At 44.0% G+C, this 12,191-nt stretch overlaps 2 protein-coding genes across 3 annotated transcripts; one reads left to right on the top strand and one right to left on the bottom strand.

Annotated features, from left to right (window-relative positions):
* The first annotated feature begins 73 nt into the window (after positions 1-73).
* LOC100281778 (Lysophospholipid acyltransferase LPEAT2) lies at positions 74-4,677 on the top strand. Of its 2 annotated transcripts, none has more exons than NM_001291686.1 (13): positions 74-661; positions 1,650-1,830; positions 1,901-1,960; positions 2,322-2,498; positions 2,590-2,653; positions 2,772-2,840; positions 2,941-3,036; positions 3,163-3,207; positions 3,408-3,478; positions 3,604-3,670; positions 3,748-3,798; positions 3,912-4,070; positions 4,194-4,677. In NM_001291686.1, exons 4-13 carry the CDS (start codon positions 2,323-2,325, stop codon positions 4,338-4,340), a joined length of 945 nt encoding a protein of 314 aa, NP_001278615.1. In that variant the 5' UTR covers positions 74-661; positions 1,650-1,830; positions 1,901-1,960; position 2,322; the 3' UTR covers positions 4,341-4,677. The 2 variants fall into 2 exon arrangements, with proteins under 2 accessions (NP_001278615.1, NP_001348078.1); NM_001361149.1 differs by having other exon boundaries at positions 2,335-2,498; positions 4,194-4,675.
* Positions 4,678-5,033: 356 nt separating this feature from the next.
* On the bottom strand, positions 5,034-10,551 carry LOC103629574 (ubiquitin carboxyl-terminal hydrolase MINDY-1). Its single transcript, XM_008650652.4, has 12 exons — positions 10,167-10,551; positions 9,935-10,053; positions 9,668-9,774; positions 9,485-9,572; positions 7,180-8,209; positions 7,016-7,070; positions 6,854-6,935; positions 6,699-6,779; positions 6,493-6,597; positions 6,374-6,411; positions 5,837-5,999; positions 5,034-5,337 (listed from the first exon to the last, which is right to left on the bottom strand). The coding sequence occupies exons 1-12, from the start codon at positions 10,348-10,350 to the stop codon at positions 5,275-5,277; spliced, it is 2,115 nt and encodes a 704-aa protein (XP_008648874.1). The 5' UTR covers positions 10,351-10,551; the 3' UTR covers positions 5,034-5,274.
* Between the last annotated feature and the right edge of the window lie 1,640 nt (positions 10,552-12,191).

Raw genomic sequence — 12,191 nt, 5'->3', positions numbered from 1 at the left:
CCCGTGAAAACGACTCCGAAACTGCAAGGGCCAATAAGCAAAAACGAAACGACGACCACAAACAAAACAGCGTCTCTCACTTGTTGCTGCCTATCGCTTTTGCTTTGATAAAAGCCATTACTCCCGGCCGTCCATTGCTCGCCGCCGCCGCCGTCTCCGGCGACCGACCGCCAGCTTCGTCGTCCATGGCCTCTACAAGCCCTAACCCGGCCTCTCTCTCCGCGCCCTTGCTCTCCGACTCCATCTCGCCCGCCCACGCCGCCAACGGGCACGCAGCCAACCATCGGCACCACCACGACGGCGCCGTCGCGGCCTCCGTGTGCGGCGACGCGGGGGACCCGTTCGCGTTCCTCTCGGAGGATCGGCCGCCGCGGGACCGTGGGCCGTCCCCGGCCGACCCGTTCCGCAACGGCACGCCGGCGTGGTGCGGCGGCGCGTACGCGTGGGCGAGGACGCTGCTGCTCCTGCCGGTCGCGGCGGTGCGGCTGGCGCTGTTCGGGCTCGCCATCGCCATCGGTTACGCGGCCACGTGGGTGGCTCTCCGCGGATGGGCGGACACGCACGTGAGGCCGCGGGAGGGCGGCGGGCCTATGCCGGCGTGGCGCCGCCGGCTCATGTGGATCACGCGGATCTCCGCCCGCTGCATCCTCTTCTCATTCGGGTGAGTTGCTGGATCGCCAGACACGCTTGGATCGGGTCTGGATCGTGAACTTTGTCTCGTTTTGATTTGATCTAATGTGGGCACCTAATAATCGCTTAATTTCCAACTACTTGTTTTTTAAATAATAAATAAAAAAACAATAGATGGCGAGATGGGGCTTTCTAATCCTGTATATCGATGACGCGATTGTGCGATGCTGGTTGGTTTGCTGGATTTTGAGGGCTGCTGATTCGCAGCACGTGCGGTTTTGTTGGGAGCCTCAGCCATGTGGTATTTTGGTTGGTGGGACGATGGCTGTAGCGGAAGGTGAATGTCCGTGCGGTTTATGGCGTACTGCAAGCTACCTCATCACCAATAGGAAGAGGAGGAAGCACGAACGAACAGCTGTTGGACCGCAGATGTGTTTATGGCGTGCTACTAGCTGTCTCATGACCAATTGACCGATATAAGAGGAGGACTAGGAAGCACGAACGGCTTAGAAACCGCTGTTGGACCGTTTTAACAGGCGTTTAGCTGGCCTATGACTGGAACTAGTCATGTGGAGATGGAATACGTGTGGTACTGATAACTGATATCCGTTGTGCATGTGCATGCTGGAATGACTGTGGGGTGTCTCCTGTGGTCCTTTCGTCCTTTGCAATGATTTCAATAGCCCCGAATGGTGGGCAATTTCCCTATGCCGAAAATATAGCAAAGGAAAAACAGACGTGGCTATGGTGTCTTTGTGTGTCAGGCTTTCAAAATCACACAGGAATGGCAAGCATTTGATTCAAAACTTCAGCATGTATAACGAGTGCCATCTTGTCTTGCTAACATGTGTTTACTTTCAAAACATAGTTTTCTTCTAGCCATGGAATTTTCGTGCACTGCTTATTTGCTGCTTGTTTATGCTGAGTTGATCGGAGTATTTGGATGTGAGAGTCTCTCTTCCTGTGATGCTAGTGTACACTGTCTGATCTTAGTTGGGCACTCGCTTTCTTTGTATCAGGTACCATTGGATCAGAAAGAAAGGAAGGCCCGCTCCTAGGGAACTCGCACCTATTGTTGTTTCCAACCATATCTCGTACATAGAACCCATATTCTTCTTCTATGAATTATTCCCAACCATAGTTTCGTCCGACTCTCATGATGCCCTACCATTTGTTGGAACAATTATTCGAGCGATGCAGGTATGCTTATTTCTATTTTCCTATGATAGCTTTTACATTTCCAAGTTCCTTCTAAGACAGCCTTTTCTAGGTTATATATGTTGATAGATTCTCACCTGCTTCTCGGAAGGCTGCTGTAAATGAAATAAAGGTAAGAACAGTTCCTCTCATTCCCATAGCTTCTCATCCTTTTATTAATTGTATATTGTGATCCCTTGGTTGGCTTTAAAAGTGTTGCATTGTATTTTGTCACATGTTTTAGCCACCCCATTGCTTTATGTAACCTTTAAGTTATTGAATATCGCTGCTCTACACTGACTTACTATGTGGGAAAAGTAACAAGCAGAAAAAGACATCTACAAGCTACTCCTTGCAGTTGACTGTTTCACAGATCCTTTTAATTTCGTTTGCAGCAAACATCATAATTGATTCTAAAATCAACACCAACCAACTTGTCCTAGAATAACTTGATTGTCTTTTAGTTATTTGTTCATATGGTACATACTCTCTAGGATGTCCTTTCAGAGAAAGGCAGCTTGCAATAGCTTCCCGCGGGTCCTGTTATTCCCTGAAGGCACCACAACAAATGGGAGATTCCTGATTTCGTTCCAACATGGTGCGTTCATACCTGGCTACCCTGTTCAACCTGTTGTTGTCCATTATCCACATGTGCACTTTGATCAATCATGGTGAGCTTTCTCTATGGTTATTCTTTTCGATCTACATTCACCTTTGTGCCTCAGCATTTTTAAATTTATCTATACAATGTTTGCATTTCAGGGGAAATATATCGTTATTAAAGCTCATGTTCAAGATGTTCACACAGTTTCATAATTTCATGGAGGTATGCATGGCCTGCTGATTTTGGCTTTACAATTGTCTGAACTCTCACCTATTATGTCTTCTCTGCACTTGTGTCCTACAAAATTAGCTCATTTTATTGATCGTCTAATAATATATAGGTAGAGTACCTTCCTGTTGTCTACCCTCCTGAGATCAAGCAAGAGAATGCCCTTCATTTTGCAGAGGATGTAAGTATGTTCAACTCAAAAAAAAAACTCATCTAACATCCTGTGTGTTTTCACTAGCGGTGTGATAATATGTACTCCCTACAATGTTTTATTCTTGCAGACCAGCTATGCTATGGCACGTGCCCTGAATGCCTTGCCGACTTATTATTCATATGGCGATTCTATGATTATGGCACGAGCAGTAGAAGCTGGAAAGGTAAAAAGGCCAGCTGTGCATAACTAGTAATTCCTGAACATTTGCTCTGACCTTCTTTTGCTAGACCAACCACCATCCCTCTAAAAGGAAATATGCCCCTTAATAAGCTGAGTTGTCTATTTGCAGGTGAACTGCTCAAATTATATGGTAGAAATGGCTTGGGTTAAAGATGTAAGCTTTTTCCTGAACTGCATTGTTTACATGTGTTGGCGGTATGCAAATGCTGCTGTTGTCAAAATCCATCAGGCAATGAAAAGTAGATTATTTTGCTACAAGAATATTTAGTTGTGCGTTAGTGTACCTGTATGTAGTATGCCAATTCCTTTATCGCAACCAAACCGTTGAATGAAGCATCGTATTATGTCTCTCAGGTTTACGGTATAAGCACAGCAGAAGTGATGGAACTATTGGAACATTTCCTGGCTATGAATCCAGATAACGAGTAAGACTACTCATTCCTTGATGGAGATCAGATTCCTCATTCCTTAACGGAGAACTTCCATTGCTTGGTCTATGCTATTCTGTTGTTTCATGGTTACTTGATAAAACTCCATTTAAACATTGCAGTGGACGTGTGAAAGCTGAAGATTTCTGGGCTCATTTTGGTCTGGATTGCAGTCCTCTGTGCAAGAAGGTACTGGCACAGTGTCTACAGATGCTATTCGCTTAACTGGATTTCCCTCTTTGCTGAACTTCCAACTCTTTTTCCAGATATTTCACTATTTCGATTTAGACATTAAGGGGTTGATTACGTTCCGTCAGGTATGGACCCTTAATTCGACTGGATTTCACATCTGCCGTAGTGCTTCACAGTGTTTACATCGGTACTGTATATTTCATTAGCGCTAAGGTTTCTAGGTGCATCATGTACGCAGTTCTTGGTTGGGTGCGCGCACCTGAGGAAGCAACCACTGTTCCAGGGTTCCTGCGAGACCGCCTTTGAGAAGTGCCGGGGTCCTGAAACGTCTGAGATCTCCAGGGCACAGCTAGCTGATCTCTTGCGGTTAAGCATGGTGCCACCTTCTGATGATAAGGTAAAATAAAATCCCCATTGCCCCCCCCCCCCCCCCCCCCCCCCCCCCCCCCCGCTGCAGCAAGTAAAACTGTTTCGCCACCATGATGTCGTCGTACTCATCTGACCATGTAACCTTTGACAGATGCTGGAGCTGTTCAAGACGTTCGATGTAGATGGCGACGAGAAGATCAGCAGGGACGACTTCATGGCGTGTCTTGGGAGGTTCCCGTTCCTGATCGCGTTCTTTGCTGCCCTGATCAATGGGGAAGTGTACATCGAGATAGTCTGAATGAATGCCTGAGGCAAAGCGATGCCGCGTAAAAGGCTGGAGCTGCCAGTGCCAGGCGTAGGCAGGGGATCCCTCCGTTTATGCAATGTGGATACCCACCGGGTGCTCCTCCACTTTGAGACCAAAGCAACTGTAGTATTGGGTATTGGGTTGCATCAAGTGGCTGACCAGTGTAGTGCGTCGATTTTGTTTAGTTGCTTCGTTCGAATTATTATTGGCCATTTACCGAATCTGTTGAGATACGCGCTGGACTAGTAGATTGTCGATGGAACTCAGAACGCAAATAGAAAGCATCTGTAATCTGAACTAACTGAGAAAACATTTTTTTTTGGCTCTCTAACCTGCTGAAGTTGTGTTTTCTTGCTAGCTGTAGCACTTCGGCCAGTTGTCCGCCGCAACTTTTTGATCCCTCTGTTACATATTATTTTGGCTGTTTAACTTTTCGTAATACAAACTGACGTAATTAGAAAACATAAACTGACGTAATTAGAAAACATAACATATGTCTAGTTACCTGACTTTTTTAGAAAAGCCGAGACGACTAGCAGTTTAATTTTGTTATTTTTCTAGTAAAGCCAAACCCAGTTAACAGTTAATTTTGTTATGCTCCAAGAAAATCCTTAACGAATTGCAGTTCAGAACGGACGAAAATGGATGATGTACAAGTATTGTGGTTGATGAACGAACAGAATCAATCAATTGCAAGAGCGACAAATAAAATCACATTGCATGAGGGCCATCACTTTGACAGCATCTGTTCCTACACTTTATTTATTGAAGTTATTTACATACATCAGGCGACGTAAAACCAAAGAAGCTCAAATGGGGGATGGCTCGAGGTGACTAAACGCAGAAGAAACCATTTCTTTACAGTATAATGCCATGCGTCTCTTATCTCTTCTTTTTTTCTACTACTTTTCTGTTGAAGGTATTTTTACATCACGATGCACCTCTCTTTCTTGGATTCACTTCTTGACGGAGGCGGCACATTGGACATCTGCACAAGGATGATCATAATGTTCGAAACATGATCAAGAACTGAGCACACATGTTAAGGCACTTTCAATTAAAGAGATGCTTAGGGAAAAAAAGAAAAAAATATTCTTTTTGTCTATTATACAAAACTAAAGTAACCATGCATTCGACCTCTTTGTGTTGTGCTCTCACATAACACCATCACTTCTTAATTGTTCAGGGGCATGAAGTATAACCATTCACTGTTGGTATGAAGTGTACTGACGGAAAACAGGTGACTTTCACACGTGAATCTTTAAAGACTTCCAAGAAATAAAGTACTGGTTTGAATACAGTAGCTACTTTAGGATTCAAAAGCAGGGCAAACGTGGTTATTTCAAGACAATAGATCATTCATATTTGAATCCAAAGTACGTGGGCCACCCCAAACAGCAAGTTCATAAATGTTACGTGGTAATGTGAAATGAGGTTTTGATGGTGGTACGACTATACATTTCTATACTAATAAAAAGAAATCGTACCCTTGGACCAACAACAAGTCCTGGTCGGCCAGATTGAGCTGGTTGGTGCTGCGTCTGAGGTGGTGGTTGTTGTTGCTGCTGCTGTGGTGGTGGAGCTTGGAACCTTTGTGGTTGCCGCTCAAACTCTTGCTGTTGAAGTGCTATAGCTAGCTCCAGATCAGAGCTGCAAGCATACGAAGGCCAATGTGGAAGCGTTAGGAATTAGGTAACACATGCAAACTCACTCAGCAGTGCATATCTATGATGATTCAGCATGTTGAGCACATTCAAAATCTCAGTAATCCATGCTATATATTGGTCATTCAAGTACATGCTAAGTCAGACAGTCCAATACGCAATGGCAGCCAAACCATCAAATAGTCAGATCATAACTATAAATTCAACTAGCATATCATTATAGCCCAACCAACAGACATTTTCTGCACAGTACCAATTCATACAAGTATTCACATGGTTACAGAAATCCAAACTAGAAATGGTGTACACACCCCTCAAGAATGAAGCACATCAATAAAACAGGTAGGAAGAAGAACATACTTTCCAGAAGTGGAGTTGTCAAATTGAGCAAGATAATCCTGTGAACAGAGAATAACTTAAACTAGTTAAGATTACCGTACCTAATAAAAACTACAGCAGTTTATTGATGTTATACATACAGCAGTACTCGTCATAGCTTGCTGTTCATTCCATGAATCATTTCTTGGAGTTTCAGCCTTAAATGGTGTGAAGTTGCTAGTAAGAAAACCCCCATCTCCATTCACCTAATGATGGCCCGTTGAGAATGAAAAGGACAGTGAAGGTTTTGATCTCAAGCAACTGAGAAAGCATTAAAATAATAACAAGAGTTAACAATTTAACATACCTCATCCAACCTCTGCCATACCAAATCAGTTTGGCTTATAAAACCTTGATCAGTTGCTAGGAGATATAGACTTCCGTTGTACTGCAGAATAAACATAGATAAGAAATAAAGTGAGCTCCAGTTTAAGTACTCAAATACCGACAAAACTAATATACCTTGAACATAGTGTTGAAGTGGTTATTCCGGAAGAAGACACAAAGCTCATTTTCCTTAAGTTCCTCTTGTAAGCAGAAGAGACTGCGACATTGAAATTTGGAAATGCAATAAATGAGAATACAGTTGAGAACATGTATTTAAACCATAGATTAGAAATATACCCATAGACAGTCAGCTGGTTAGCAGTGGACCACAGAAAATTATCGATCAACTCCCCTGGAAATAAATCGATTGTGAAGCCAAATATAGTAATTTTCACGTTGTACAAAGACATTCACATATATACAGAAGTCAATAACCAAAAAAAAGTACACAAAAAACTCACAATGATGTTCTGTGGCCTTGTCATCCACGGAAGGACTGCTTTCCTCCATCTTGTCAAGCTGCTTAGCAAGAACCACCTCCCCCTCATACACTGGTTCTTGATTTTCATACACCATATTTGTGGTGCCAAGTATGTGCTCTTCACCTTGGTATATTGGTTCATATTCCTGAATGCTTAAAGGTAGAGGCTCAGAATTTTCTAAAGAATCACTTTTCACATCCAGTTCTGTTTTAGCATGACCTGGAACAGCTTCACAAGTTGCAGTCGTCGAGTCACAAGCAACCTCAGTATCATTAGATTGGCCATGAATTTGTGCATCGAACTGTTCTCTATTGTTTTCTTTACCACCTTCAACAAGAGTAGGAACAGCAGGCTGGGGGTCACTAGTAGCAAAGGATTCATGAGACTGACAATTGGGAGTACATTCTGAAGATTGAACGAGTATATTAAGGTCCCCTGGTAACATATTCTTTATTCCACTAGCCTCTGGTTCTTTAGATGTCAAAGTTTTTTGAGATTCTTTGGTCACAGCTTCACTACCATTAACAACACCATTTATGACTGGTAGGATGGAGCCATCATCACTCACAGTGTGATTACCATGTTCCTCTTCTTTTGCTGCCCCTACTAACTCAGGTGTTTCTGACTGAAGATTCTCAGTTTGTGGTGTATCCATGTTGGACAATGAATGACTATGTGAGGTGTCAAGAGAAACTTCTCCATCAACTGCATCCCCACTTTCTCCTTTGGACAATGTGAGGACCCTCATCAATTCCTCTTCTTCCTCAAGGTCACCTCGCCTTTTATGTGGTTCAACTGAGTTTGAGAGACTATGTTCATCAAATGATCTCCCAAGAGAAACACTGGGAGACGGAATCTTTAAAGCTGCAGCTGTTGCGGCAGCAAAATCAACAGTTTCTTCCTCCACAGGTTTATTTTCTTCTGTTGGTTTACCTGACTTGAATTCAACAAGTCCGGAAGCAAGAGCATTGTAGGACTTCGATCCAATAGCAGTAGCAGTTTCAGTATCCTAAATACAATATGAATCAGCAACAGTAGGTAGGTGGCTTGCAAGTTGCAAAATGATCTGTTTTTGTATCTATTGCATTGAGAAAAATACAGGGAACTGCCAAATTAGTAAGGGTTGTCCATTCTATTTGATCAAATGGCTAAAAATAAAGAAGATGGCCTACCAACAATAGGACATTCATAATTATTGAATGTGTCTTAGTGACTTTCTATTTGGTAGCTTAGAGTAATAGGAAGCAACAAATCTGTAACATGTACATATTCATTTTCCCCAAAATGACAACACCATCATTTTGATCAGAAAATAGAAATACAAGTTTCCCGACCATAATCAGCTAACACGATGAACGTGACATGGGTGGGCCCATACATAGGGTAACCTACGAAACAGATCCAACATGTATATATTTTATTTGGTCTAAGTTCTTTTGATCATATCACCACTTTTCCGTGTCTACTGTGTGTAGTGAACAATTGCAGAGCTAACACACAGAATGGATCCAACATGTCATACAGGTGGGCTGTGTGAAAACAATATAAATATTGCAGGTAAGTGTTGATGAACAAAGCTTTTGGGGGTCATATGTAATATAAAATGTGGCAGAAGTGACAAGGAACAAGACTAATTGACAGTAGTAGACAAAAATAATAAATTCAACCCTTGTCGTGTTCACATACATTTTATCAAGATAATGTGGTGGACCTTGTGCTTTTTTTTTATGAAATTATGGTAAGTGTTGATGAAATTATGTTTTTAATTGCATTAGGTAATTCATAAAATGAATAGTCTAGATCTGTGCACGTGAGTATCCTAAAAGAGATCATTGTGTAGACTACACAATTTTAGGCAGACATCAATAACGAACCCGAAGTGAATCAATAACAGAGACAGGTAGTCAGAGACTATGTATGAATCCTAGATTAGCGGCCGCTTTGCATACGATAGTAAACCTACAAAGCACTGGAAAAGCATGTGTGTCTGCACATGCACGTGCACACACAAAGACCTACCAAGCCAATGGCATAACGCAATTATGGAAACATAGTGGCTTTCTACTAGGACTAAAAGAATCAGTTGTATCCGTTAAACTAAAAACTGTAATTTCAACAAGAAAAACTAGCTCATATTAGATGGTTTAGGTCATTGATTAGAATGATAAAGTGAGTGTAAAACTCGGAACAAAAATGACATGCACAAATCTAACTGAAATCAGCAGCATCACCAGATAACACAACACATGCCATAGCATTTTTGCTAAGTGGAAGGATAGCACACCTGAGGGTCCACAATCCATCCATGATATAGCGGGATATCCAGAAGATCAAATATAGCACGTTCTCGGGTGAACTCGAAGTCATCAATCCTGCATCCCACACAGCTCAGTAAGCATCAAAATAAACATATTATCACGAGTGTGCATGACAAACAACTGGTCAACAAGTTAAAACCCTTACGCACTTCCTGAACATCACGTTCACATCAATGCCTGTCGTGAGGCACGGGAGAAGATCAATCGCATCCGCGATGTTCTGCTCCCGGTTGTTAACATACTCCTCATCCTTGACCTGTGAATCGAAAGCATTAACACACCAGGAAATGCCACAGCCAGCGAACCTAACTACTAGATGCCAGCTCACAAGCTGCTGCTGCATCCCAACACAACACCGTTCCCGCATTGATCCACCGAACACGAAAGACCCGATCTCGCGAGAGTTAAGACCAAACCTGTCCAGCGATGTTTGGATCGATGAGGCGCTCCGCCACGAGCGAGAGCAACCTCTGCTGCGACACCTCCTCCGCGTCAGGGTTCATGCTGATCACATTCTTCAGCAGCAGCACGTTACCTGCACACACACGCGCGCCGGTGCCATGAACATCGCGGGGGACCACCTGGCACGCGCCGACGCGCGGCGAACCCGCGAGGTTTCGGAGTCGAACGAGGGGGGAGGGAGCTCACAGATGGCGAGGAGCGGGCAGGGCCCGTTGTCGTTCTGGTAGACGATGGGCGTGCGTCGTCCAAGGAAGTCGACGGCTCTCGTCCGGTGCATCACCTCTGGCGGCTCGGCGGAATGGGTATCCACCTCCGCCGCGTCCGGCGGAGCCACCGGCGACGGGAGGTGGCGCGAAGGGTCAGACGACATAGGGCGTATTATCTCCCACGCGTTCGCCGCGACACGGAAGGGAGGGAAGTCGCCTGAATCCTAACCCTAGGACGACGCCGCGGGGGTCGCCGCCGCGGGAGAAGGTGCGCGCGTGCGTTGTCGACTAGTGGATTGGAGAAGGCAACGACGGCGGAGATGGCGAGGGAGGGGAATAGAATACGAGGCAGTGGGAGAAAGGTGGCCAGAGGGAGGGTGTATTTAGCAAAAGAGGAACCGCCTGTAATTTTGCATTCGTTAATGAGTTTTTTTTTGGATTTTCTGCCTTAGTTAGGTTTGAGACTATTTCGTTTTGATGATCAGGCGTTAGGGCATGTACAACCTCATTTAGTATTGAGTCTCTTGAGGAGTTTATAAGAGACTAAGTGAAAAAAATATAAGAGGTGGCTATTCGCTAAGAAATTATCTCTCCATGACTTTCTATGCATGTTGTCTCGTATCTACATTTATAATCTACAGTCTCATGGTTGTATTATGTAGGTCTCTTAATTGTCTCTTATACTTAGAAAACCGAAACGAAGTCTCAAAGTTGTACATACCCTTATGTGGTAGCTTGCGAGATTGAGACTCGAAGGTAAGACACAAGCCACGTGATTGGTTGTCTCCTGCCTCACCTCAGCCTGGGTCACTGGGAACACGACTCCGCGTCTCCACGCATGCAGGCGAGTGAGCGAAACATGGGCTATGTTGCACGCGTGGGTGCAGGCTACCGCTATCCTCTACAGCCAACCAATCACACACTACGTGTGGTCGACAATATGTGGTGCCCCTGAGTCTAGTTGGCTAGGCAACCAATCACGTGGAAGGTGTATAGACTGGTTCGAGCTCTCATTGTGAGAGAATATCTACATCCAGTATTACAGTGATTATGCTTATGATATGTTGTGTTGTGATGACCTTAGGAGTTCATGTGTCCTTTCTTTTAGGTGTTGTTTGGTTTACATATGTGTAACGTGAATGGTAACCGATAATGTTAAATCATATTTGGTTAAGTACAACTGTACTCACATACCACACTAGGAAATTGATACAGTCCTATTCAAACTTGTTACCACTTGTAATCGAGTGTGAAACTTTACCGATACTATTTATGTTTACATTTCGTGAACCAAACGACACCTTATAGTCTAATGGCCTGTTTGTTTCAGATTATAATCTAGCGAGATTATATAATCCAGTGTATAGATCCGACAAATAAATCAACACCTAGATTATAGATCTAGATTATATAATCTAATGTCTAGATTATGATAATCTCATAATCTCTCCTATAGTAGCTTATTTTATATTATTTTTTGGCAAAAGACTCACTAGCCACGGTATGTAAATAAAAATTACAAAATTTGTCATCATCATCATCATCTCTCCTTTTATTGCATGGACATCTCTCCTTTTATCCACTGTCGCCCCCTACAGACCGAGGCCGCTGGAAGGGCACAACAACCCCATTCCGGCTCCTTCTTTTACCTTGAAAAAATAGATAGGAACGACAAATCTCTACTACTCTATAAGTCTCTAACGTGGGCGTCCACCTCTCTCCTTGGTGAAGCATGCCCCCCCGCGCCCCCGCCTAGCCCTCGCCTGCGCCCTCGCCTGCCACCGACAGCGCTTGCACGCTTGCCCCTGATGCGGATCACCTTCCAAACTCGAAAGCGACGGTGCGGCACAGTGCTTGCACGCTTGCTCCCAACGCCACCAAGCCGTCTAGGTGATGCCGATCACCAAGAGTAACAAGCCGTAGACTTTCGCTTGACCAAGAGAAGCCTAATGCAAGTGGTGTGTGCTCTAGGTGGCTCTCGCTAGCGCTAATGAGGAACAAATAC

This window comes from Zea mays, chromosome 6, assembly GCF_902167145.1.
Source record: "Zea mays cultivar B73 chromosome 6, Zm-B73-REFERENCE-NAM-5.0, whole genome shotgun sequence".
Taxonomy (NCBI): Eukaryota; Viridiplantae; Streptophyta; class Magnoliopsida; order Poales; family Poaceae; genus Zea; species Zea mays.
This window is presented reverse-complemented; position numbering and strand designations above follow the sequence as displayed.